The 27,376-nt window shown below is 33.6% G+C and overlaps 1 protein-coding gene and 1 long non-coding RNA gene across 22 annotated transcripts; one reads left to right on the top strand and one right to left on the bottom strand.

The window, feature by feature from the left end:
* The first annotated feature begins 1,982 nt into the window (after nucleotides 1–1,982).
* On the top strand, nucleotides 1,983–4,987 carry LOC130740509 (uncharacterized). Of its 16 annotated transcripts, none has more exons than XR_009020168.1 (6): nucleotides 2,002–2,181; nucleotides 2,274–2,355; nucleotides 2,419–2,586; nucleotides 2,717–2,878; nucleotides 3,248–4,112; nucleotides 4,416–4,987. It is a non-coding gene; the product is annotated as an uncharacterized LOC130740509 (long non-coding RNA). The 16 variants fall into 16 exon arrangements; XR_009020167.1 differs by having other exon boundaries at nucleotides 2,003–2,181; nucleotides 2,274–2,332; nucleotides 2,440–2,586; XR_009020171.1 differs by having other exon boundaries at nucleotides 2,003–2,181; nucleotides 2,274–2,332.
* A 3,373-nt stretch (nucleotides 4,988–8,360) lies between these two features.
* On the bottom strand, nucleotides 8,361–23,142 carry LOC130740507 (outer mitochondrial transmembrane helix translocase-like). 6 transcript variants are annotated; one of them, XM_057593143.1, is made up of 25 exons: nucleotides 22,827–23,142; nucleotides 22,461–22,718; nucleotides 21,886–22,298; nucleotides 21,498–21,601; nucleotides 21,025–21,162; nucleotides 19,781–20,075; nucleotides 19,143–19,294; nucleotides 18,915–18,971; nucleotides 14,276–15,711; nucleotides 14,076–14,127; nucleotides 13,328–13,535; nucleotides 13,065–13,238; nucleotides 12,436–12,522; nucleotides 12,267–12,356; nucleotides 12,096–12,174; nucleotides 11,625–11,721; nucleotides 11,469–11,538; nucleotides 11,194–11,370; nucleotides 10,981–11,103; nucleotides 10,362–10,445; nucleotides 9,770–9,954; nucleotides 9,525–9,663; nucleotides 9,314–9,373; nucleotides 8,809–8,880; nucleotides 8,361–8,721 (listed from the first exon to the last, which is right to left on the bottom strand). In XM_057593143.1, exons 11-25 carry the CDS (start codon nucleotides 13,343–13,345, stop codon nucleotides 8,635–8,637), a joined length of 1,542 nt encoding a protein of 513 aa, XP_057449126.1. In that variant the 5' UTR covers nucleotides 13,346–13,535; nucleotides 14,076–14,127; nucleotides 14,276–15,711; nucleotides 18,915–18,971; nucleotides 19,143–19,294; nucleotides 19,781–20,075; nucleotides 21,025–21,162; nucleotides 21,498–21,601; nucleotides 21,886–22,298; nucleotides 22,461–22,718; nucleotides 22,827–23,142; the 3' UTR covers nucleotides 8,361–8,634. The 6 variants fall into 6 exon arrangements, with proteins under 6 accessions (XP_057449126.1, XP_057449129.1, XP_057449125.1 ...); XM_057593146.1 differs by having other exon boundaries at nucleotides 19,781–19,920; XM_057593142.1 differs by lacking the exon at nucleotides 19,781–20,075.
* Nucleotides 23,143–27,376: the final 4,234 nt, after the last annotated feature.

Below are 27,376 nucleotides of genomic sequence, written 5' to 3'. Positions count from 1 at the left end.
AGAAATTTCACTAGAGGTACGATCTCACTTAGCATCTATTCCATGCCCAAATGCTATTATCCCTTTACCCACACTGACAGCAGTGGCAACAACCGTACCCCAACTGTTTGCTAAAATGCATGAGAGAAACCTATTTGACAAATTGCATGAGTTGGAAGATCATGAGAAACAAGTTGGCTCTACTTATGTTCTTAACTCTCTGTTATTTAAGTCCTTGACTAAATCAGGCTTGTTCATAATCTCTTTTGCTCCTGGAATTTGTACTCACACTCCTAAGCTAGCATATGGGGGCTTGACTAAATGTGTGGATGAAGATTTCATATTAAGCCACCAAGTGTTTGAGGCATTGCTTGAGAAAGAGCTTATGCAGGAAACTGTTGGGGATTCTATTGAAAAGCATGTTACTGGTCATATTGAAAAGTTGCCAATCCAATTTTTGAATTCTAGCCTTGTTGCTTGGAAAATGCTTAAATCCCTTCCTACATTCGTACTTGCTAAACCTGATCTACTAGATATTGCTCATAAGCTATTTGATCCTGGTATTTTCCACCATGTGTTTGACAACAGCTCTGAGAGGAATTATGAAGAGCAGCAGGTTAACATTGAAAAATTTCTAAGGCATTTCATCATGCCTGGGACTCCTCAACTTGATTCATTGGTCCTGGCATCTATAATTGTTGAAACTTCTCTACCGGCTTTACTTGGCTTCATTATTACTTCCTTTGATCCTGGTATTTACAATGCTGTTTTTTCTCTATCCCATGGTGACTTCTCTAAATGTATTTTTGGAGATTCAAGGTTGAGTTACCTAGGTCCTACTTTGTTGCCAACTGTTGCTAAGTATTCTACAAATAAAAAACTGAAATGTGATGCCACAAATGCTCTATCCTGGTTCAGCAACTTGCTACCACAGTTTCATACTTGTGAGGAATTCAAGACAGAATTCAAATCTCATTGTTGTGCTACCAAATCTGAGTTTGTTTTTATAGAGTCAGGGGTAAATCTAATTGAGACATCCATGGTTGAGAATCATACCAGAATCAGATCTGAACACACTGTGAGTGACACTGTTGATTGGTCATATGCTACTACACTGGTCATTGGACCTCATTCCAACACTGAGGTTTCATTAGAAGCATCACATCAATTCACAGCTGAGGTAATTTATGCAGTTAATATGGGATTCCAGGCAACAGCAGAGGTTGAGCCTCAAACCCCATTATCTGAAGACTTAACTTCTCAGAATCCTACTCAAGAGGTTTCTGATGGTAGTATCCCTAAAGTGAACTTTGAGACAGATTTTTACTCCACCAACCATGTCTCTAGTATCTCACACCATATGTTTGAGGAAATGCATGAGCTCATTTGTGTTACTAACTATGGCAATTCATTATATAGTTCTTATGCAAATATACCTAGCGGACTTGAGTTGCATGATTCACTCCCTGTGATATTTGACCCTAGCATCATTAACTTTGAACATTTATGCCTCATTGTTTTTCTCATGTCTCATTTTATCTTCTTTGAAGACTTGCAACCACAAATAGTGTCTGCTTACTCTTTGTCATTAAATGTGGCAGCACCTAAGCTATTCGATTGGTCTAGCTTTGCAGCACAAACCATGTGGCTTGGGCACCAGGGAATTAAATTCTTACCGTCACCGCTTGCTTCAGTGCTTCATAATGACACATATTGTTCTCTTCTTACTTGGATTCTCATCATTGCATGGCTACTCCTGTGTTCTGCTTATTTGGATTCATCCTTCCAACTCATCCTTGAGGACAAGGATGTTTTCAAGGGGATGGTAATGGTAGAGGGTTGCATCCTCAATGGACTTCTATTAGTTGGGCCAAAAATAGCTAGTTTCATTATATTGCTCTTTTATGAATATTAGTTTAATAGTTCTAGTATTTTATTATACCTTATGATCTAGAATATTCTATTTCCTAGGATGGTGCCACATATAAGGTCACCTTTCATTCCTTAAGAGGATAGGTAGTATAAGTTGTATTGCTAAAATGGTGAAATGTTGACGAGAAATTTAGCAAAAGCCTTCATTTTATCTTCTTCTCTTAATTTTGTTTTCATTTTCTTTCTTTGATTTTGCTTGGTTGGGTTTCTCCCTACCAGTATGTCAGTCTGAACTTGGGCATTAGGAGACACTGAATCGTCTTCCACCCGGTATGGACGTCTCCTTATTGCTTCTCTTGATTTTGCGGTTTACTTCTGAATGTGTTGTGGCTTTACCAGTTCTGAATGTGTTTTTATCTTAGTTCTTCAAAAGGGGGCGGGCAGATGCAGCAATAATGTCCTCATGATGCTTTTATTTTTGGTATATTCATGCTTTTATTTTAGGTATATCATGTGAAGTCGGTGCTGTTTTTTGCTGTTTAACAGAGAAAGTATCTCTGCCTATAGATATTGTTTGTCTTTTTTCAGAAGCTAGAGAGTCTCTATCGGAAGAGATTGTAGAGGTCGTGACTCACTCAATGTCTAGGTCTCAAACCCCTTTCCATATCAGAGATGACATGGAACCTTTGGAAGCGATTCAAGCTGTGGAGAGGGCGGTTGAGGTTGATCGCAGAGGTGAGGGCAGAATAAATTGATTGCTCTATTCTAAAGGCCCTCATTCCTTTTAGATTTTGGTCTTTATTCTGATTCTTCAAATCCCTATGATGTTTATGTTCCTTTAAAATGGTATAGTTTTATGTTGCAGGGACACAGTAGGAGATGATGAGGAGATCTGGGGCAATGAATTAATCACTCCCACTATCACTCCTAAAGATAACAACAATCTCAACCAAGAAATTGAAACCACATAATGCCCCTCATGCAGCCATAACATTGAAGTAAAAGATTAGGTACTTATTAATTTAAGGTATTGGAAATCAATTCATATCTTGGTTTCTTTTTAATTCAAGAAAGCTTCTTTAATTAACATGATTTTGATGCTATTCAAAAATAAAATTAACATGATTTCCATGATGAGTTTGCAAAATACCAGTATTGAAAAGATTAAACCAATTTAGTATGTTGATGAGTTTTGAAATGCACCAAACTATTATTGACTTCGCATCCTGCATCATCATTGTAGTTTTTTCTCTCCCCTGTTAGTTTCAAATCCCAAAATCAACCAGCAAAATTCATTCCTTTGGCGAATACCATTATTTATATCCTTATGTTCACTTATATATTGTATAAGTCTGAGTCACTTTAACTTCATGACTTGATGTCCACACATGAAAAGAAGAGGTGGCCAGGTACAAAATGGTGGATCTATTCAGAAAAATTGCTGAAATATCTTTAAACTTTTTGTGTTCGTCATGGGAGTGACAGACATGGTGAGTTACTACACCTTTGTTTTTTTCCCTATTTTAGTTTGAATTTCAGATTAGTTTACTGCAGATTTAAACCAGCTCTCAATTTTGAAACTCAAATTCCTTGAACATGACATAAAGGGATAACCCAAAATAATTAAGGAATTGAGACATTGTAAAGAATTTAATAAGAATTTGACAGCGGCTATCAGTAATATGAAAAGAGTAAGATGCAAATCAGATTGATGGTGGTGCCAAGGTTTCGGGAATCATTACATACAGATATAGCAATTTGGTTTAGTTAAAAGGTAGAAAATGCACTCCACTTTGAAAAGTTTAACTTTTTCATTCAAGTATTGCCTGAATCTTTCTTCTCTTTGTTTTTTAAGAATCCTTTTTTGTTGGTTGAACAATTTATTTTGATTTACACTGTTCTCAATGATTCAGGTATGAATAATCTTAATTGCAACAAGCTTTATTATTTCCATGTTGCTTTTTCACTTGATTTTTGTCTAAGAATGTCTTATATCTTTTCTTCACCGTCTTGAAATCACATTGATTATTGGCCTAATTTTTAAATTGATCATGAGGGGCTAGCCTCGAAATGTTCTCTCTCGCTCTCTCTACAGGAAAATAGTTCTTTCTGTTTGTATCCATTAAACAAAATTAGAATTGATATTTGACATTTTTTATTTTCCCCTTTTTATTGATGCCAAAGTTCAACCTTTTGCAGCTCTCTTCAATTTCCTCCACACGATCCTTTGAAACTTTGTGGTTCTGTGCAAACCCGAACTGGTGAGAAGATGACTCAGTTTGGGTTATTGCTCATACCTGCTAAGCTCTACACTTTATTTTTATTTAATCAATTATTAATCTTCATTGCGTAATCTACTTAATTGTTTTCCATTTTTTTGTTCCTGTCAAAGGTTACTGAGTTCAAAATAGTTCTCACTAATCATATAGCATTTTTCTGATCTTTTTGTTCTGGTGATTTTCTTTTTCTGGTCAGATATAGATAATCCAATATGACTTTTGTGATTTTTGCGTGATTGTTGACTCATTCGAAACCTTTTTCCTTTATTTTCCATTATATCTCAGATGGGCTGGCTCTCTATGCACTCATGTAGATGGTGGGATTTGTGAATTTTGTGCCAACTTCAGTTGAAACTGCGGAGAAATCGAAGACACGGGGGGACACCTGGTCATTTGAAGAACTGCAAATGAAGGTGGAGAGCTAATTGGAGTTTTTCGGTTCTTGGTTTTCAATGTAAGACCTTCTGAAAGGAGCTTGGATCCTTCAGGGTCCGTCTTAGTTTTTTATACATAATAATCTCAAATTTTCCTTCATAGATCCAAGGCATCTCTATATGCACCTGGTGGTCTCTATCACATTGTGGAATGAAAGCACTTCAGGTTTAGTATGATGTTGTCCACTTCTTTCACATGAGACTTGATAGAGTATTGAAGTTTTGTTGAAGTATGGAAAACTAGAGAAAAAGTTCTCTCTTTCTTCAAAAGATCTATTCCATTCCCCAGTAAGTTTTGCTCAAGTGTCCCTTGCTTACATTAATTTCTTCAAAAGATTTATAAGCATTATGTATTTCACATCCATAGGATGTAACGTGTTCTTCTTAATTCTCATATATTCCATTCCTCTAATTTTTTTCTTATACTGATTTCTTCAAAAGATTTATGAGCAATATGTATTTCACGTCCATAGGCGGTAACGTTCTTCTAAATCGTCATCTATTCCATTCCTCTATTTTTTTTAATTTAATGAAGCATTGTATTTTTTCTCTTACTCTCAATGATGTGCCTGAGTTTTATGCCAGCTGCACAAGAAGAAAATACAATGGCATCTTGGCCAATACCTTCCAAGTTTTTTGTTATTCTTTCCTCATTTCATTAGTTGATAAATCATGAATAATATTACTTATTCATGATACTTGCCAATAACTATTAGAAATAATTGCTTATTGTTAGTTATGTTTTCTACTTTTAATCTTATTTAAAGTGTCTTTAAGGGTCAGTAATGCTATTTCACTTTATTAAGAATTATTGAGTTTCCATGAGTTACATTTCAACTTTATGTTATGTTTATCCTTTCATTGATGTTGAAATTTCATGCTTCATGCACTTTGGTTGCTTCGTGATTTGAGTAACATGCATTTTGTTAACGTTTCACATTTATATTATAATGAAGGGTTATTCTGGTGTGTGTGCTTTGCCTTAAGTTATTTGGGGTGAGTTTTATGACAGCCATGTCATCTTGGCCAATACTCTCCTATAAATTTTTTGTTATTTTTTACTCATTTAATTTATCAATAAGTCATGAATAATAATTTTGCTTATTTTGATACTTGCCAATAACGGTTACAAATAATTGCTTATTGTCAGTTTTATTTCCTGCTTTTAATCGTGTTTAAAGTGTATTTAAGAGTTGTTATTACACTTTATTGGGAGTCAGTGAGAGTAATCTTTTTGTTTTTTTGTGAGTTATATTTCAACGGTTATACAGAACATTCTATAAGAGTTAATAATTATGCACTAAGTACCCTTTTAATTTTACATTCTTCCTGCCTTCTTTGTTCTGCATTGAGCACCGACATTTCTTTGTCCTTAGGTTGGCACGTTCATGAGTTGTTGATATTTTCATCTGTTTTAGGTTCGGAATTTTATCCCTTTTGAGTTGTTGATATTTTCATCTGTTTTAGGTTCGAAATTTTATCCCTTTTTCAAGTTTGATCACGTACTCTCTTCCTCTTGGTGGTCGTTTTTCCTTCCTTCATTCATTTTTCCTCATTAATTGCTTGGCTTTATGATACTTCTTTCATTGAGCATTTGAGCCTGGTGGTGAAGTTCTAAGAAGCAATTTGGACCCTAAAAAGAAAGAAAAATATTAAAAAAAACCTTGAAAAAAATGAGTGGTTGTTAAGAACTCTGTAAAGTTACTACTATACTCCTTCCTTATATTACAATTATATCCCTATATCTTTTATCTCTTTCCCATGATTACTTTTACACCTCTCTTTCCATTCCCATTGGACTCACCTCATAAACTCGACAACAAGCCCATTTTTTTTCTCACTTTCGGGGAATTGGAGCTTTTGTGCATGCATAGAAGTGCAAAGCACGGATTGTGCTTCTCTAAGTCTTTTCCCTTAATTTTCTTTGAATCTGTTTTTCTCATTGGGTTAATTTTCTTTGGAATTTGAGATTTTTGTTTTAATATTTTATGGGTAATTGCACAAATGCATTTAAAAGATGGCGGTATACTTTTCTATATTCCTTCTGCTAAATTGTGAAATTATGAAGCTTATATTAAATGCAATTAAAAACTGTATTGAAATTTGAATTAAAAATAAAACATCACAATAAAAACTGAGTCAATTGTTAAACACCAATTAGCCTATTCAACTTTTGTTTGAGTAACCGAAAAAACAATTAAGGTTAAAATTATATCTATGCCATTAACCATTCAAATTCTTTGCTTGGTAGTTTCTTAGTTCCTATTTTAATTTTATTCAGAACTTCCTAAAAAAATTATTTTTATGGACTTAATATGATCGACATATCTTAACATATCACAATTCAAGAAAATGAAAATATAAAGTGCCGTTTGAATGGATCAATCTCATTGGATAACATAAGTGAATTCCATGCGTTTGCTTAATAAATATTTACCCAGGTCTTAAATATTGGAAGGTGGAGACAATTAGTCAGTGGCGTCATCGTCACTCCTTTCTTCCATTGATCAACTTATTTACTAGGATCCAATTTCACACATTCACCTCTCACCAGTTCACTTGGTTATTTTTTTATATTCTAATTTATTACATATTAAAACCACAAAAATCACAGTCTATGAAGACTATACAGTAAAAGTCATAGTTAAAAAATAAAAAAATTGTTGGAAATATTCTCCAAGAAGTACTGACTTTCCATAAATCTCTTCTAAGAGGAACTCTTTTTCTTCTCTATTTGTGCCCACCCATGTGTCTTTTTGTTAGGTTTTGAACAATAACCCACAAATGTTTTTTTAATTTTTATATGCATTCCATTAATCCTCCAATTAGTATAAGATTTTAACAAATTATGCAATATAATTTTAAATTTACAATGGCCAAAAGAAAGGATAAAAAAAAACAAACATTTATTAAAAAAAACTAGGGTGTAAGCGGGTACAGTCCGATCCGCGAATCCGATCAAGCCGAAACAAACAAAACATATTATGGTGGGTTGGATTGGATCATCAGTTAAGTTCAGATTTCTTTACAGCATCAGATCACTATTGGTTTGGGTTCCGAATTTATCAATCGAGTATCCGATGAATCCTAACCAACCAATGGTATGAGAACAAATTTTATACCATTCAGCCCAAGACATAATGTTTGTTTAAGTTAATCACCTAAGTTATTATGTAATCTATATATGTTTGTATTTTGGAGGTGTTGGATTATATGAAGTTTCTACCTTCTTTATAATTTTCACGTTTTTAGAATAAATTTTGTGCAAATTTCAAAATAATATTTTGTATTTCAAATCTGACCATTCGAATTGAACCAATCCGGTTGAGATTGAGTTGGTTTGATTCGGGTCCCAAAGCAAAAATCAGTAAATCCGAACCAACCCAAGCCGAACATGTTTAATTGGTTCAGATATTTAAATACCCTAAATCTGAACCAAACCGGTATGTTACAACCCTAAAAAAACCTTATAAATTAATGATATTTTTTTTAAAAATAACACATATTTAAAAAAAAACACACGCACACACAAAATGACTATCCCGTGCATCGCACGGGTAAAAGATACTAGTTTCGCATATAAATGAAGTATTTCATTCGCAAGTGATAAAAAACAAGATAGGATTTATTGTAGGTACATGATCACCGACCTCAAAACTTGGTCATGAAAGACAGCTCTAAAATTAGTTCAGGTAGTCCTTGAAAAATATAAGGTCAATTTTTTTTGGTACATGAAAAATATAAGGTCAATTGAGAGAAAGAGATCAGATAAAAAAGGAAATCAGTAAAACATTGCTGACAAAAATTAATTGGGGAATTACCGAATTACCCCTGTTATTAAACATATGAATGGATATTCCCGGCATTAAGACAGGGGATAATACATCTCGTTAAAATACATTAAACTGAATTACTTTTATATCAGCTCAATGGATCACGCTTGAAAAGTCTGCAGTGAACTCTTCGCAACGAAATCACACTCATTTTCATTACTAACACTTTTCCTTTCATTCTCTTCTTTTTCTCTGAATCCAAATAACTTAAAAACCACTTATGGTGATGATTTTGTCCTAGTACGTACCACCCTCACCATACATTTCGTTCCACTTGCTCAACTCCTTCGCGCTTACTGAATCACCGGCAACTGATGGACGCACCTACACATTTTAAAATGTATCAATTTTATAAGGACGAAAACCATGTTTAATTTTAACCCATATAGTATACACACACATTATTTATACCTTGGATTTCGATTGAATTAAATCATCCAAAGTAAGAGGCCTTAATGCAGAAGTTGTACCTTTATTGCCTCCCTGTGCAAGCCAAAAGGTAGAAATAACATGTGAGCAGGCAAAGTAATCTTAAACAATTGGCAGTGAGTGATGTTGAAGTTAATTATGGATGTTTTCTGAGAGATTTACAGCTATAAAGTTACAGCATCTATAATTAACTTACTTTTTAAAGCATCCAGACCTGAAGAACAAAATTGCAATGACAAGAACATAAAGTTTATGAGAGATTTTCATTCTGTTGTATCTATCATATTTTCCACGGATAAGGGATAATGTAAGTTACTAAGGTTCGCCATGAAAATGCATTTTTGTGGTTGCGGAAATTCTAAAAGAATTTAAAAAAAGTGCATGAATCGAGAACACAGCAATCAGTACAAGAAAGCCGAGCAAGTTTCACATATTTACTGCACATCCATGACTCATGAAAGAGCAATTAATTTTATAATGAACGTACCATCTTTTCTTCCTCTAAGAGCTCTTGAACAGGTCTATATGCTGCAGCAACACAGAGGTTCTGCCAAATGTAATCGCAAATCACCATATTATTAGACACATCATAAGATATTGCAGCTAACGAAAAGCATGAGAATAGTGTTAGGCACCACTATACTGAACCAAGTATAGCGCCCTCTTCAATTTAGTAGGACTTAAAAAACAATATCCACCTTCAAATCACTGCCAGAGTATCCATCAGTCAAGTTAGCAAGTTTGTCAAACTGAAAATCAGGATCCAAATTTTCATGTTTAAGAATTATTCTTAAAATCTTCATTCGATTTTCTGCGTCTGGTAAATCCACATATATCCTGGACAAACACAATGCCACCAAAAGATAAAAAATGTGATAATTGAACAGAAGATAATGGCTATAACTCTTCAGCCAATAATTGTAAGTAAGACGAATCTTACTACCTTCTTGGTAAGCGGCGAATAACAGCATCATCAAGGTCAAATGGCCGGTTTGTTGCACCAATGATGAGTATTCTTTGGTTTTCTTTTGACCTTAGTCCATCCCACTCAGCCATGAACTCGTTCCTCAATTTTCTAGTGGCCTCATGCTCAGAAGCACGACCTCGAGCACCAAGCAAACTGTCAATCTACAATGCATATTTTAGTCAGCAACCAATTTTATAAGTCGTGATTGAGATAGATAAGATAATAAAGCCTAGACTGAAATACTAGTTATCTAAGTAAGAAAGATTGCCAGTATGGAGCATTCCTGGAAAGGGGAAACTGAAGTTGGTTAAAAAATAAATTTCAAAAGATGGCTTTTTACTGCTCATCCTTTTTGGCACAGGTCTGTTGTGTTAGCTATAACAGCTCAACAGAAAACAGTTACTAACCTTACATAGAGAATTCTAGAAGGACTAAGTACTTAGTTTTCAGCAAGTATCTAAACTCCAGTGTATCAATTTAACAAAAATAATATAAATAAAAAGATGGAAGAAGCATATTTTGAAAAGCAAAACTAAAGATGAGACAAGTTAAGCATTCAGACACTCACTTCATCAACAAATATAATGACAGGAGCAAGCTTGCTGGCTAATGAGAAAAGTGCTTTGGTTAATTTTTCCTCTTCTCCATACCACTGTATCAGCAAAGAAATAAACAGCATAAGGTATATCATAAACAAGAGAAGAAACTCATACACATTTAAAATACTGGAACAATTTATATAACAAATTTAATGGGAAAAAATTCAAATGAATTTGATAATAGAAAAAGCAGTGGATTATAGACCCTCAAACAGTGAACTATAACATACTATTTCCTCTGTTCTATTCTGTCCTAATCCTAATAACCTAATTCAATTACAGAATAATTATTTTCTAATTACTATATTAACAATATCAACTTGTTATAATTCTGTTCAAAATTATTCTTTACTAACCAGTATATTTAATATAACTATTGACTCAGTCCTTATTTCACCTTTTATATACTCTTCTAATGAACTTGTAACTAGCAGACCCTTAACAACTTGTAACATACACTCCAACATAGACATCATACACGCCCTTCAGTACTGGGTAAAATTAGAGTAGCATGTTATCAGAGAAACCAACCACCAAAATTTCCAAGTTTTAGTTGCAAAGAGGAAAATGTGGCAGAATCAAAATTACCTTTGATGTAAGGGTCGAATTAGTTACGTTGATAAAATTTGCACCAGCTTCACTAGCAAGTGCCTTGGCCGTAAGGGTTTTCCCAGTTCCAGGAGGACCAAACAGTAATAATCCTTTGCAGGGCTGACACGAGTTTCCTCAATTTATGACACACAATAAAAGGAGAACAAAATTGATTTGAGAATGAATATATATAAGAAAAAGAAGCATTACCCGCAACAGGTTTCCATGAGTGAAAAGTTCAGGCCTTCTCATTGGAAGAATAATAAGTTCATCAAGTGCCTTCTTCACATGTTCAAGAGCACCTATGTCATCAAACTTCACCCCAATTTCACCCGGAGGTACTACAGCTGAAATGATTTTACTCTCATGCTTATTCTCTGGAAGGTACTGTTACCATATTTATAATGATTGAAATCAACATAAGACAAAAACGCCTCCCAAGTTAAGATCATTTATTTATAAAAACAGAAAAATAAACAACATGCCTTGAGGCTCTCAGAAGGTTTCCTTGACATTGTTTCCACGCCCTTCAACCTTGAGATTGCGATTTCAAGACTGAACAAAAGGGAAAGAACAAACAAATGACTTTTAAAATTCTTTCTACCCAATACAATAGAATGATATAAGGTATACATTTATACCTTTCCTGAGGAAGACACAATCTATTTTCTTTAACACAAGGAAGCAGGCATGAGGACAAGTAATGATTTTTTGCCCAGTCCACTACTTTTTCAGCTTCTGAAAACAAAATTTAACAACACCAAGACAAACATGATGCTACAGTGAAACTTGTACCATATTTCTAATCCATCATAAACCCTTAAATATTTGAAAATAAAATGAAGACTTAATGATTTTATGCATATAAAAACAGAAAGAAGGACCAAATTTGTTTAATTTTAAAAGTAGAGAGACTTGAGGGTGTGACCAGAATCAAAAAGTGAAAACTAAAGGGACCAAAAATGCAGTCTATTCCCTTTGTTTATAAAAGAAATATTTCATAAAAAAAAGAATGTGAGTTGTATGGTGGAAATTGTATCTTAATTATATCTAAGAGTAATTTAAGGTAACTTTTATCCTAACGGTTATAAAATCTAAATAGAGTTTCTTACCTTGCTTATTAGTCAAATTGACACCATGAATATCTACATGCAAGAGGTCTGCGCATGACAGCTGATTTTCGTTGAGAACCTAACAAGAAAGTCCAGCTAGCTATAAATGCTTAAAAGATTCCATGTGTCATACACACACACACAAACAGTCATCAGAAATAAGAGAATTACTTTCCGTAGTTGATTCAAATTACTACGTGAAATCACACTTTTCCTGTCTTCCTCAAGTTGTTTTTTGAATGCTGCCAGTAGATTCTCATCCTGTAAAGAGTCATACAGTATTTCAAATGACATAAACCATGTAATGGTGAAAATAATAATAGATATACTTAACAATTACCTTAGGTGTCTGTATAGACAACACATTAAAGGCCTTGTTAGTTTCACCATCTTTTGATGTCTTTTGCCCTTCATTTGTAGAAAAAAGCTGTGAACAATTATGAAAATGAACTCAATTAATTTGGGGGGAGATAAGGTTGACATCAATTTCAACCATGATGTCTCACATGTGTAAAGCCAAGGAGGCACCGAGTTGTGTTAATGCGTGAGTGTCACAGTGCCAAATCAGATAAAAAACACCAAGTAGGAAGGCTGGGACATCATTGTGTGAGCCTTGTAAGCAAAACTTAACGGCAAGGACTAAAACAGATAATAAGTTGTATTTCCAAGGATAAAAAACTAAGAAATATTTTTTAGGGACTAAAACCAAAATTTGCTAAATTTTCAGGGATCAAAAACATATTTAAGCCTAAATTCGACAACTTTACATTTATTAATATATTAGGTATCTAAGAAGAAAAAGAAACGATAGTGATTTAATCTTACTATTTTTTAGCTAATGCGAAAAATTGTAGAAAGATAGAAATCATTACCGACTTAGCAAAGTTTGGTTGTACACTACAGTCTGTCAAACGTGATGAATAAGAAAAGTCAAAATTATGCATTTCAGTAGGAGGCATTAAAACTTACGAATTGTCCATTCGACTGAGCATCAAATTGCCCGCAAATCAAAACTACGGGGCCAGATAACTGGTCAAACATCTTTTGCACCTTGTGAATAAACTCACTTCGCATTGACTCAGGAACTGATTTATGTAAACTGTCTGGAAAATAGACAATAAGAGGTTGTTTGGAATGCAAAACCTGCAAAACCAACAGTCACTCATGTTCATGTCCACCTATTATTATTAATACAAAATTGATTTTGGTTCAAAAGTACCACAGCACTATACCTCACATAAAGCCTCCATTGCTATGTAGCAATCTTGTGATTGAGCATCAAGATCATGCTCAATGTTGTTAACATTAATCCAATAAATTGGTGGCTTTCTATTAACATTAACACTTTCCACCTCAACCTCATTAATATCGAAAATGACAGAGACTCGATCTCCATTAACCTCATATACTTCTCCTCTCTTACCATTAGCTAAAGGCCTGCTGCAATACATCCACAATTGGTTAAAATTGCCAAAAAGCAATACCTCCATGAGTCTCATTTGCATGCAATGTGTTGTGTTTGCCAATAGAATATAATCCAACAGATAAGCTTTAAGAAAAATTTAATTTTAATTGTGTCATGAGATAGCATCACATAGTAAAGCATATATATGCTATACTAGGGGACAAAGTGATAAGAACAAAATTTATTTATAGGATGATAGTACAACACTGGTATTCGAGAGCCAGTCTCTCCCAAGTAGATTCTGGAATTTCGAGAGTCCAGCCCCCCCAAGACATCAGAATTTCTGAATGCCAAACTCCATCTAACAGCCCTCTATTTATCACTACTTCTATTCAGTTTGAAAATACATAACTGACATAATATCTAATAAAATAACTGACTCAAACTAACCATAACTGACTCCAACTAACAATAACTAACTGCTCCCTAAACTGCCTTATACCTTGTCTGTTGGCTGCACCTCTAGTGCGTGGGTGGGTCTATCACAAAGAAAACAAGAGGAATCATTTTCTTACCTATCATCAGCTGTAGCTGGAATAGTTGGCCCTGTGTACTTCACACGGTCGCCTAAAATCAGGAATGTAATTAATTACATGAATGCTAATACAAATGGGAAAATCAAAGTAAATATCCAACAAGGTGATTTATAAAAGTTTGCACCATCATTCAATATCACAAGTGTCAGATCAAAGTTACAGCTAGCTCAACATGTTACCTTTTCTTAGTTGACATCCAATTTTATCATCAGACTTGTCATCATTAGACTTGGAAGGCTCAGAAATCAAACCATCTGTTGCAGACGTTATCTGCCGTAAGAGTTGAGGGTAGAGAGTGAGATATCAAACCATATATTGCAGCCAAATGAGTTCAAAGTTTTTATACTCATCTCATGTACACTTGAGAATTATGCAAAATGATTTTCAATGAAAGTCCAATAATTAGGGTAGACTGCATCCCTCTACCTTGGAAAATCATAGGCCAGATCATTGAGAGATTTAGAGGTAAATAACCTATAGATAAACTTAAATACTTAATATATGACAGTGCAGTACCAAATAGGCTGATTTATGTAATGGGAAAAGGCATGGTTGTTGTTGTTGTATAAATTGTGATCATGTTCATTTAGAAAGGAAACTCAATAACCTTTGCGGGTAACAGAACAATGCAAAAATAGAATTGCTGTGTAGACACAGTAAAAGTAAACATTGGGTGACTTTTGAAAGCACCTAGCACGCAAATAGATTGGCGGCATTAACACTAGCATCAGAATGTCATTTTTAAACATCCATTATCTTAAGTTAAACTCTATGCTCTAGTTACCAAGTACTTCATTTTACCACAGCAAAGAAATTTAAAAAATATATATATCACTAGGAATTTAACCCGGCTCCGTGCAATGCACGGACGAGTAGTTCCTTAATTTATCATATTTATTTATCAATTTATTTAACTCTATCTATTTAAATCACATACCAATTATTGTAACTTTTACTAATCACAACACAAAATATGGCTTAACCGAAACATAGACATCAACGACTAATTATAAACATTAATATGTATAACAAAAGTTGTATTGTCATTTATCTGTCAAAATAACTTGAACACAATTACAATGTTAAAGTTTCCATAGTAAATATATGAAGCTTCAGAGTGAAAATGATGAAAATCTCAGTGTTTGACCTACTTTGGTCAACAATATACATATATTCAGAAAGAAACTTAAGTGTCAAATACGCATAAAAAAAACACAAAAAGTACTAATTTCCTTATTGTACAAACTGACTCAAGCAATTGACCTACTTACACAAGAAAATTGCCCCACGCTAATCATGTAAACAAATGATAATCAAGTTAAAAAATTATTTTAATCTACTTCCAAGTATGATACCTTTGAGAGCAGTTGGGGTGGGTACATGAAAATCATGATTACTGTTACTTTTGTACTACTGATTAGTATATTATATGTACTGATAAGTCAAATAAGTAAATATCTTACCTGGATGCACCAAGAAGAAGAGATTAGAAAATAAAATCTGTCAAATACCTACTTGTAACATGATAGAAGATATACAAAGAGATAGAGTTGAACGTCTCTTATCCATGTTCGGCAATTAGCAGCAACAACGACGCTGACGCGAAGCCTAACTGCTGCACAAAGTGGGATGAACACAAGTTTGTCCATTGTTGAACAGGAAACGAAACAAAGCTCAGATCACAAACAATGGAAGGCTGAAAAGGGAAGGGGAGAAAGTGAATCCTAACTAAAAGGGAGAGAATAAGAAAATTAATTTTATGATGACAAATTCATGTCTCTGGGAAAAGAAAAACAAAGATCATAGACCTGCCTAACATTTAACAAAAAATTAAATTTCCTCATTCAACAAAATATTGGGCCGCCCAAAGTTTCAGAAAATTAACTGGCCCACATAGCCAATTTCTAGTTAACCAAAAAAAATTAACATACTTACCCCAAAAAACATAAGTTTCATAAAAAAAACTCCACACAATTAGAACAAATGAAAAAAATCATGCCCCACTCAATCCACATGAAATAAGTGGACTATCACAACATTCAAGTAAAACAACTATCTTACTTTTTTTAGAAATATCCTAGTTATCAAATATTGTTAATACATAATTCATCCACAAGCTTCGAACCCTGCACCATTCACACTTAACCCTTCTGATCCCCTACGTCAAATTAGTCATATCACTTCGGCTAACATTCGAATAAAAACATAACTTTCACTTCATATTGAATTTCAAAGCTAAATAATATCAACTCTAAAATATTATGACATATAATAAGAAATATATACCAATCTTCAAAGTGAATAAAAAATATACTCTTAATAAATCTATTTGTAACAGTGTTTCATCCACAAGTTTTGAACCCTGTACCATTCACACTTAACCCTTTTGATCCCCTACGTCAAATTAGTCCTGCCACTTCGGCTAACATTCGAAGAAAAGACTAACTTTCACTTCATATTAAATTCCAAAGCTAAATAATATCAACTCTAAAATATCATGACATGTAGAAAATACCATGACCAAAAGTATGTAAACACATACATATAGAAAAATCAATGAAGCTAACTTTCTCCATCTCTAGAGTTACATATAGACAAATTCATAAGCAGACTTTAAGAAGAAAATCTGTGTTATCAGTTCTGATTTTTATGGTCATATTTAGTTTTAGCTTCTTTTACTTCACCTTATGTGTCTTGCTTGCCGCAATGACAGTTAGTTGTCATCCTAGAAGATTATGTTGCTTTTACTTAAAACTCCCAAATATTTTCAGTGTAGATTTATATTTCATCAGTTAGATTTCATTACTTTGCTTCTGGTAATTTACATTTCAGTCAGTTTCTTTCAGTTTTTCTACAATCGATACATTTTATACTTGGAGCTTCCTAATTTATCCATGTGTTTAAGTATACCGCTATGGAAAGAAATCTTATTCGAAGAAGACTTATTTTTTGTATGCAAAACTCAACTTGTTGGCCATGAGATTCTGGGGTTTCAAAGATAGTAGTCACCCACTTGAATTTGTAACATTGTTATAGCAGATAGATCAAGTAGGGTTGGAGTATTCATGCCATAGGGCACATGAAAATAATTGGTAGTTATATTCCAAAAGAAAAGAAGACTGAGGATAGGGCTGGTTGTATGTATGAAGGCTATAGACACTCAGTTCGATTAGGTGGAAAATATCTAACTTCTTCCAAAGATATGCCTTGTGTGGTTTAATCTGATTCAGCCAGCCATAGTTTATAACTTTCACTATCCATAAACTAAATGATAAAGTGTGACACATATATAGGGGCTTCCCTTCTTAGAAACTAAATGATAAAGTCTTGTTAATAAAAAAAGATGTATGAAGAGGAGGATCACAAAATCCATGGAATGCAGAAAAAATATAGAAAAGAACTATCTAACCAGAAACAAACATAAGTAAATGATAAGTACATAAAACCGGTAGGAACTGCTCCAAGGGGAACCTTTATTGAAATATCCCAAATCTCCCTCTGATGCAGTACTTACACCAATTTTTCTCAGCAAAATGGTGACACACTCACAAACCCAAAAAAAGAGTTGACCCTTTTCATTTTGTCTACTTCCTTTCTCCAATGAAGTCCTTGAGTTCGAGTTCGCAGTTTTAAACTTGCCATCTTTTGTGCTTGTTATGTCCACACAATAGTTGGAATATCTTTCTTTAAAACTGCAAAATCATCCACAGGATCATATCCAAGTATTTTTACAAAGAACCCTGCCATAAAACCACATTAAAGTTTAACTTATGAGACTATGAGACTATCCTAAGCTAAAATCCATTCCCTTCCTCCAACCCCAAAAACTAATAAAAATGTATAGCCAACAACAATTTTACATGTCAGGTCATTGCTTTCATCTGACATAGCATAAAACAATGAACTTGCATCTTGAGCCCATGTCAAGCTAACACCATTGTGAAATTATACTTTTGGATCTATTAATCCACTTCAGAAGTCTTTCAGACAAAGCATAAACAGTTCACCACATGAAATTTTAACTGTGTAAGCAAGGTAGTTGTGACCAAGAAAAACTTTTCCAACGTGGACAACAAAAGGAATAGAAATATAAAAAACAAATCATGTTTACATAAGTAGAAACTTGCATTTTTCTCAGTAGGTTCATTCAATTCAAGCAAAATCTCCTACTTTTTTCAATCATGTCATTCCATGGCAAAGCAAAAAGGCCTTCATCCAACCACTTCTCTTTGTTTCCAGCGTTCTGCACAACCCATGATATTCCTTTACCTCTTGAATGCACTGGTAATATAGCATGACCAAGAGAAAGTGAAAAAAAATAAGACTTACACATTTAAGCAACAAAATGATTCGTCCATTGTTCACTATAACATTCATCAGTTCCCATTTATAGTTAGCTTCACATCATCAATTTTCATTAAAAAAACACAGCTTCTGCCAATAAACAAACAATTTATACTCCAATTAAGGCTTAACCACACATAAGAGAAAAGTCTTTTAAGATAAAATCCAAATCAAAGCTGGAAGAAAACTGAAAAGTTGAAAGCTACTGTTTGAACACAGAAAATTAATACGACTATCACACTTGAAGAGCACATCCTAGTCCCACACACAATAGAGTTCCAAGCTGATATCATGGAAAGAATGAGGTTATCACACATGAATAAAATGAGCATTTTGAAAATCAAAACAATGACTTGATTAGCAGTATAAAAATTTGAAAACTTAAGCAACAAAATTCAATTCACATGCGATGTCTCGTCGTGCCCTTATCTCCTACATGTTTTTCAAAGAGAAAAGTTGAAGAAGTGGATTTACCATTTTTTTAAATTTGTAACCTTACATAATTTGCTTCTCCATTTATTGCACAAATACCTAATTAACACATCAAGAAGAGTAAACGTCCATGTTAGAAAATTTAGAGTAATCTAGTGACTAAAGCTCAAGCACTTGAATGTATAAGAATTATAGATTTCATCTTAATTTCAACATATTCTTATTGAGCATTACTATTCTCTTCTTTGGAGCTGGTGGACATGTTAATACCTTCGGAATTCTGAACTCTTTAGCCTTTGGTGTAGTGCATCCACTTGAACAAAGATCTTCCTCAATAGTACCCTCCTCAACAACATTAATCTTAATACACGGCTATTTGGAGCTTGAAGTAATAGCATCCTCACGAGGGCCTTGTTTGGTCTCTGCGAAATTTCAAAGAATTAGTAGCATGCTTATATGCACCCTAATTCTGAAGCATCAAAGAAATTTCAAAGCAAAGAGAATTATTTGAGAGGTTGAAAAGTTCCTTTCATGCCATTTTGTTTTCTTTTATCTGTTTTCCTATCAAGCAACATAACCTTTCTATCAAAATATAAACGCTTGAACCAACCATCTATTGCTAGATCACATTGGAGTTTGATAACATTAAAACTATATCCCAATATTATAAAAACACAAGATATCATGTATAGTAGTTACCCCATTTACCATGACTAAAAAACACATAAGTACTCAAGAAAATAAATAGGGTTGACTGGTACATTTTTACGCCAGCAAAAACATTCAATGGGCTCTATAAATTCAAAGTTACTTCAAGTGAGTAGTGATATGTGATGTACAGTCTGAAAGGCAAAAACTAATATGCCTATATAGGCATTTATAGAGGGACTTGGAAACATAAAGGCCACCTCGTAAATTACTTATAAACAGTGAGATAATTTGAACTCTCATGAGCATCAGCTTGTACTGAATCAATACACCCATTTCTTCAATTCCATAGCTTGTGGAGGACTTCCTTCCACCTTCTTGGATCCCATTTCTTTCCACTCTATTGAAAGCAAAAGCACTGTTCAATTTGACTCTAGCTTATGATTTCTCCGAAGAATCAAACTGCTCAGTGTTAGCTTGGCAGCAGGTGCATTTGACGAAAGAGAAATATCACATTTCACATGACATGGTCTCAATTATATCATTAATCAAAAGCTGTTATAAAACAAAGCCTTAAATTTCAATCAAATGTTCACCACACATAATTAATAAGAGATATTGTTCACAAAAAACAACTTTTAAACTGAAACTGCTAATATGATTGGAGAATATCAGAGGTATCAACTTACAGTAGTTGCACACTCAACTAATACACCACTGACAAAGGGCTCAAATTAATGTGATCTCAGCACAAACAAAGAGTTTTTAATGAACAACATAATAATAGAATTCGTTAGAATTTGTAATTAGGCCTCTTTTGGTACTAGATTTGAACAAAGCAACCCATCATTCAAACAAAAATAGGTACAAATGAGATCATAAACTTAAAAGGGTACAACACAAAGCAAATAAAATATTGTATTTATCAAGATTTGTAAACAAACCTGTAATCTGTAATAAGTGACAAATCCAATTTTGAAAATATGAAGTGTAGGCAAAGTTAAAATATGAAGTGTACACAAATCCAATTTTGAAAATATAAGTGACAAATTCATATTTTGAAAATATGAAGTGTAGGCAAATCCAATTTCGGAGGAAGAGTTACCAAAAACTGAAAGTGCAAGATAGAAAAGCCTCAACGATGAACCCTCTATACTGTTTTCGAAGATTCGTGCTTTGAAATCTCTTTAGTCAATAAGAGGAAGACATTGTCAGAATCATATGAGCCACTTACATATCTAAAATGAAGAGAAAGGGAAACATAAAATGTTTATTTTAGACCAAGTAGAAGAGACTTTTGCTGAAAAATCACAACGGAATAGCAACGAATGGTGTAAAGAAGCCAAAGCTTAGCATATGTAAAAAATTTGATACATCCTTTAATTGCTTATAGAATTCAAAGGACGCAAATTCAATTGTAAACACCCTAATTGTTTTGCTAGAAATATAGAGTATTATTCACCTATAAAGAAACTTAGAATTCAGAAAGCATTTAAATTGTTACCTTGTCACTAAAGGAGAGCCGATGGCACCCTAAATCAAAAAGCTTGGACTGGAACGAAAACTAATTCGGCAATTCATTTAAACTTCCCATACAACAGAGCAGTGAAACTCGTGCACAGCTGACTTCCTAGTAAAAAATCTATACACAAAGGCTGGTTCAATTGCATAGCAGTGTTACTCTTGCACAAATAAAGGAATGATTAATACCAAGTGAGCATCAAGATGTGGAGGATAGTCGTAAGTGTCTGTGTCAAACCAACTGAATATCATATTGTGACAACCAAAAATCTTGAATGTAGCATTTCATAAACTCATACATAAGCAAAAAAATAATATACCTAGCGATTTATTCATCTACAAGTTATCTTTACATACCCCTAAGAATCACTCACAGGTCATTCATAAAAAAAATTATAAATCAGAGAAAAATAAAAAAATTCACTTTCCTAGTGGCAGTTGAAACTAATGGTTTACCTCTCACAAAGTACCAGCAGCAGAAAAACATGGAGCAGCAAGAAGGAAAGTGTCTTCCCCGGATATAGGAAGACAGGCCGCATTGTGCTCACCAAAACTGGCAACTGCATCAAACGTAGCAGCCAAAGGGGGAATTAAGCAAACTACAATCACTAATATATGACAAAAGGGGGACTCAAGCAAACTCCAATCACATATTGAAAGAACCAAAATCTATTGAAAGAAGAACCAAAATCCATTCAATTAAACGCAGTTGAGGGAATTGAGGAATTGAGGAACTAACGCAGTGAGGGATGGGAAGAAACACCAAAGAATGACAGTATTTATAGAGAAATTGAAATGCAATACAATATATGAACAGTGGGATTTATCAGGAAAGTGAATGAACCTGCTGCACTTGTACTGAACTGACGTGATCTATCATCATCTTGGCTTCTGAATCTGGTCCTTCTTCGTCACCATATGATCATCCCCATTCGTAAACAGTGAAATTTCGTCCTTCTACTTCCACCATCTTCTCTTCTCCTTCTGAATCTAACCTAAACCCTGTCTAGGGTGATGATGATTTTCGGTCATCTTCTCTTCACCTTCTCCTTGCTCTGAACTGCAATCCTCTTCTCTTCTCCACCTAATCCTAACCTAACCCTATCTACAGTGAGGGAACCCTGCAACGATGACGACAATTTCGGACAAAAACACTGTTCTCCTTTAACACCTCCTTCTTCGACAAGATCAATCAGAGGCAGAGGCAGAGAAAACGTGGAAGAAAACACTGCTTCCCTCTCTTTGGGTCACCCAATGCTGTAGAAAAAAGATGAATGGCCAAGATTGATCGAAGGCAAATCAGGACAAAAAAAAATAAAATGAACGGCCAGGATGGAGACCTTTCTTAGAAACAGTGTTCCTTCAGGCTCTCTATTCAAGTTTAGTAGATTACTCATAAAAAATTAATAGCATATACACCTTGGGCAATTCTCCAACATTATGTGGGACATGTTCCTGGGCTGCATCAGCAGATTCCTGTGTATCTTCATTATCACTAGCATCTGACTCTGCATCGGTACTGGTAGTACACTCTTCTTCACCACTATAATCATCATCACTAGCATCCGACTCTGAACCGGAACTGCTAGTGCACTCTTCTTTTTTACTAGAATCACCATGATCCTTATTCTCTGACTCCAGAGAACCTTCCTTCCCAGAGTCATCATCAAGATCCTGCTGCATAACAATTCAATTCATGTAAATTATTTGCAGTCTAGCTAGAATCAATACTATATATTACACTAAAAAAACATTGGATAACTTGTAGCTTGTTCCACAACTTACATAAGGAGCAAGGATGGTGCTATTAAATACCAACACAGGAACTTGTAAACCTTGTGCAAGTGCTTTAACTAATCTCTCCTGATAGAGCTCAGTGCCTGATGATAAAATGACAATATAATTAACACATTCAATTACTCTGGTTGAAGGGGTTAAAGGTGGATTAATTTGTAACAAGGTTTCAGAGGCCGTGGAAAGCGCAGAGGGTTTGTGCCGCCTTCGTTGTTGGATGAATTGAAGGAGAAGGCAGTTTCCACTGCTGGAACTGTTGCCCCCATCTCCCTCCTCCATGGGAGTTCAATTTCTCACCCCTTTTTCATTTCCTAAAATGTTCCATGCTTTATTGTATTCACGTGTCCAGTAGTGTGTGTGTGTTAAAATTTGGTATGAATAATGTTTAGTTGAGAAATCACTTTCACCTCCACCTCATGTGATAAAATAGAAATGAGTGATATAATTTGTCATGTGATAGAAAATGCTGAGAGACATAAACAAAAATGTGTGAAAATGAGGTTAATGAAAAAATGAAGTGTGTATGTATCATTATTCGATCCAGTAATCTCCAGATGGAACAGAAAAAAAAGTATTCAATCCGGTAGTTCATCTTTAGGAAAATGAATCATTCATACATCTCTCCGCCTCAACTTGGTCGAGACTAGAGAGATAGAAAGAGAAAATAGAGAATTGAGATATTTAATTAGTAATGTCATAAAAAAAGATGAGAGATAAGAAGAAAAAGTAAGTGAAAATGAGATATTAGAGAATCTCCAATGCAAAGTTCTTAGTTTTTATTTTTGAGTTAAGAACTAAGATCTGAGTTCTTAACCATTGGAGGAGATGACGTGGAGTTCTTAGTTCTTAAAAATAAGAACTAGGTTCTTATATAAGATGTTTTACTTTTTGAGTTCTTAGCATGAAAAATTAATTTTTTTTCTCTCATTCATCAATTGATTTAATTTAGGTATTGAATTAGCATTTAAATTTAAATCAAAATTATATGAAAGTAAAAAATATTACTACTATAATGATATTGTGGGACCAAATGAATAGTGCTAAGAACTAAGAACTCATGGTTGGAGCAAAATTTGCATATAGTTGCTTAAACACATGTGGCAGTACGGGCCCACATGAATAATGCTAAGAACTAATAAATAAGAACTAGCATTGGAAATGCTCTTAGAGAATGTTGGGTGTGAACATATTATTGTTGAAAGTAAACTCAATAAAGTTTTGTTCACATACAAAACACTTTTTACATTAAAGATTTAGAAAGAAAAAAGAAAAAAGTGAAAAATAATGTGATAGGAATAAAAGTGAGAGATATAAAAAGAAAGAGAATGAAAATAGATGAGAAAAAAAATGATGTATAAATGAATCTAAACCCATCAAATTTGTTAAAAAAATTAAAAATTATTAGTTAAATCACATACCACTAGTCTGGAGCAGTATTCTTCCACTTGAAGATGCAAGGCGAGTACCAAAAGATGAAGCAATCTTACTATGTCTCAAATGTGAAGCAGCAAATTCCACCAGAAGAGTTTTTTTTTCCTCACTATATGGATGGAAACAGACAACTTAATTAGTTCCACAATAAATTTCACAAAAGATAAATAAATTGAAAAGGAATGATGAGTAAGTAATTACTGAACTGAATGGGATATGGAAATGTGTCCCAAGAAACGTTAATTTTGTCCCACGGAACAATTCTTCTCAAAATCTCAATTTTAAACTTATCTCTTCTTGTCAAAATCGGTGATTCTCTCTTTTTACTTTCTTTGGAAAGCTTGTTATTTTTGAGATCCTGTTCTCCAAACCGTGCATGTGCATCTTCCTGAGATGTATTTTCATTACTTGCACTTCTTCCACCACTTTCAGAACTGTAAGCATGTACCAACAAGGAATGAAAGAATGGATGATCAGAGAATTTTGGCCTAGACAAGTTTTTAGATGGCTGCAACAACAAGCCCCATCTCCCATCTCGGCACTGTATTCTCCTCGAGTACATTGAAATTACTGGCTTTCTCCATCTATTACTCAGCTGCATAAGAATTCCCATCCATTATTAGATAACTCACACTCATAAAATTTAAAGTTCATTATTCACTGCTAGTTTTAGATTTGAACTGCAACTAAGAGTCTGGGCAATAAAATTGCACAATGTATGGATATGAAATTTACATGGCCAAACCTTTTGAGTTTTATCTTCTAGATATCAAAATATGGATATGAGGATTAGGAATCTATTAATTACTACAAAGTATTTTATTTTTAACTAAATTAATTATTCACAATATAAATCTTAATAGGCTTTTATTGTACCTCTATTTTCTCTTCTTTCTCTTTCAACAATCTTATTCAAGTGGAAACATTACATTATGGTCTGATGGAGTTAAATCTCATAACGAGATTTTTTCATCAACATAATTCGAACCCAAAACCTTATTTAAGAAGAATTTAACATGTACCACTTATGTTTATTTATCTATTTCAATTTATTTTAACAAAAATTTCAACTTAGTTTGAATAGGTGTATTTCAATAAAAAATTTAAATTAGTTTATATAATAAGTTTTATGTGATAAGAAATTATAAACACTTAATTAAGTAGTTTTCCCAACTCACTAACCCACTGGGAGAGTTTTTGTTAAGATTAATAGCTTTTATTTCAAAGAGCTTAAAAAATTCTGCTAGTTTGAGTGTAGATGCATTGAAAAAGTTAAGTGAAACACTATCTAAAAAATTTCCAATGCATCTTCACTCAAAAACTAAATGAAATTGATTCTAGTGCACCTATTTGTCGAAACAAATTAAACATGTACAAAAATAAACAATCACATGATGCTTCAACCAATTCAAAAGACAAAACATAAGATTCACCGAAGCTCCAAAACTGCAGCTCCCACTTCAAACAACTCAAAATATTGAAAAACAGATAACACATGAAATAAGAAGAACACCCATATGGAATAAGTAAGTCGTTAATAGATTAAAAAATATCCCTTTTTCACCGAATTAGCGGTGATCAGGAATCCATATTAACAAGGTGAAGAAGCGTACCACTGTGTATTGGTTATGTGAGAAGCCAGGTGAAAGCCGGGTAGATAGAAGATTTCTCATAATTTGAAGGATTTTTCTTTATGGTGAATGCCACTAAGAGGTGTTGTATCATTATATGTCTATATATAGTGGAAATACATAACGGAAAAACAATTCATATATTAATAAAGAGATGTAATATTTGTTAAAAAAAAAGGAGATGAAGAAATCATAATCTTGATTTTATGAATAATTAATATTATTATTTTGAAAACAAATTGCAACAACATTTTAAAAGAAAAAATAATCTTAAAAATTATAAACTAGATATTTAACGGATAGAGTTTCCATAAAATTTTTTTTCGGATTTGGTTTTAATTTTGCGCTATTTTTTTTTTATCAACTGAGGTTATTATCTGCTAAGCTCACTCATTACATTTAGTGCTTTTATCTTTTCAGATTTTATTGGACAATATATATTATAAATGAATTTATATAAGTTGCGAACTTTAATTATAACGATTTATAACAATCCCAAATCACAAGGAAACGACATAAAAAACCAACCAAAAAATCAAGAGGTGATAGCCAAAATGAACTAAAGATGCAAAACCAATGATCTTTCTTTTTACTGTTATTCAGGATTGCTTTCATTTTTGTAATTTTTTCGACTTTGTTGATCTTTCTTTCGTTCGTCGTGAGGGCAATTGTGCGGCTGACTTTTTAGCGCGGAACACTTCTACCTTAACCAATGAGGTTTGGGTTGAGGATGGTCCGCCGGGTTTATTTCCGTTGTTGTTGGATGACATTTTGACTTCTAGACCAGCTTGATTTATATGAGTTTATGTTTCTTTAAAAAAAAATGACCTGTACCAAATTTTAATTTAAATGTTTTTTTTATATAGACAAATAATATATTGATTAAGCACAAGGGGTGCTAACCCATATACAAAGAGAGAAAGATAATTTTTTTTTATAGGCAGAAAGACAAATTATAAAAAAGAAGACAGAAAAATAGTGCCAGAAACATAGCACTTGTGAAAACCCCCAACAGTTCCTATACTATAAACTGTAAACAGCCAGCATAAAGACAGTTCCAATTCCAAAGAATGATAATAACCCCCAAAACATGAATATACCCTCCTGGAACACCAGCTGCAGCGAAGCCAACCAGATATCCACGACCAACTCAATATAAATGTAATCATGATTTTATGAATCCTATATATTGATCCATTGAGTTGTGAGTTAATAACTCACGTGAGTCATTTAGACAACCACATCATTAATTAATATTCTAATAAAAAACAAAATTATGGACACATTTTTGGGTAGACAATGTACTTGCAACGAGCAACGAGCTCACCTCAAGGAGAACCTCAAGCATCTCCAAAAGATGCAGCATCTGATGAAGTCCATGTAATTGTAGCGAGCGAGCGAGTTTTGACAGACTTGTTCAGATTAGAGATTAATGATTTCAGATTACTATTGTAATTCTACTAACAAATATAACCTGCA

This window comes from Lotus japonicus, chromosome 2 (assembly GCF_012489685.1).
Source record: "Lotus japonicus ecotype B-129 chromosome 2, LjGifu_v1.2".
NCBI lineage: Eukaryota > Viridiplantae > Streptophyta > Magnoliopsida > Fabales > Fabaceae > Lotus > Lotus japonicus.
The sequence above is the reverse complement of the archived record's forward strand: the minus strand, read 5'-3'. Positions and strand labels throughout refer to the sequence as shown.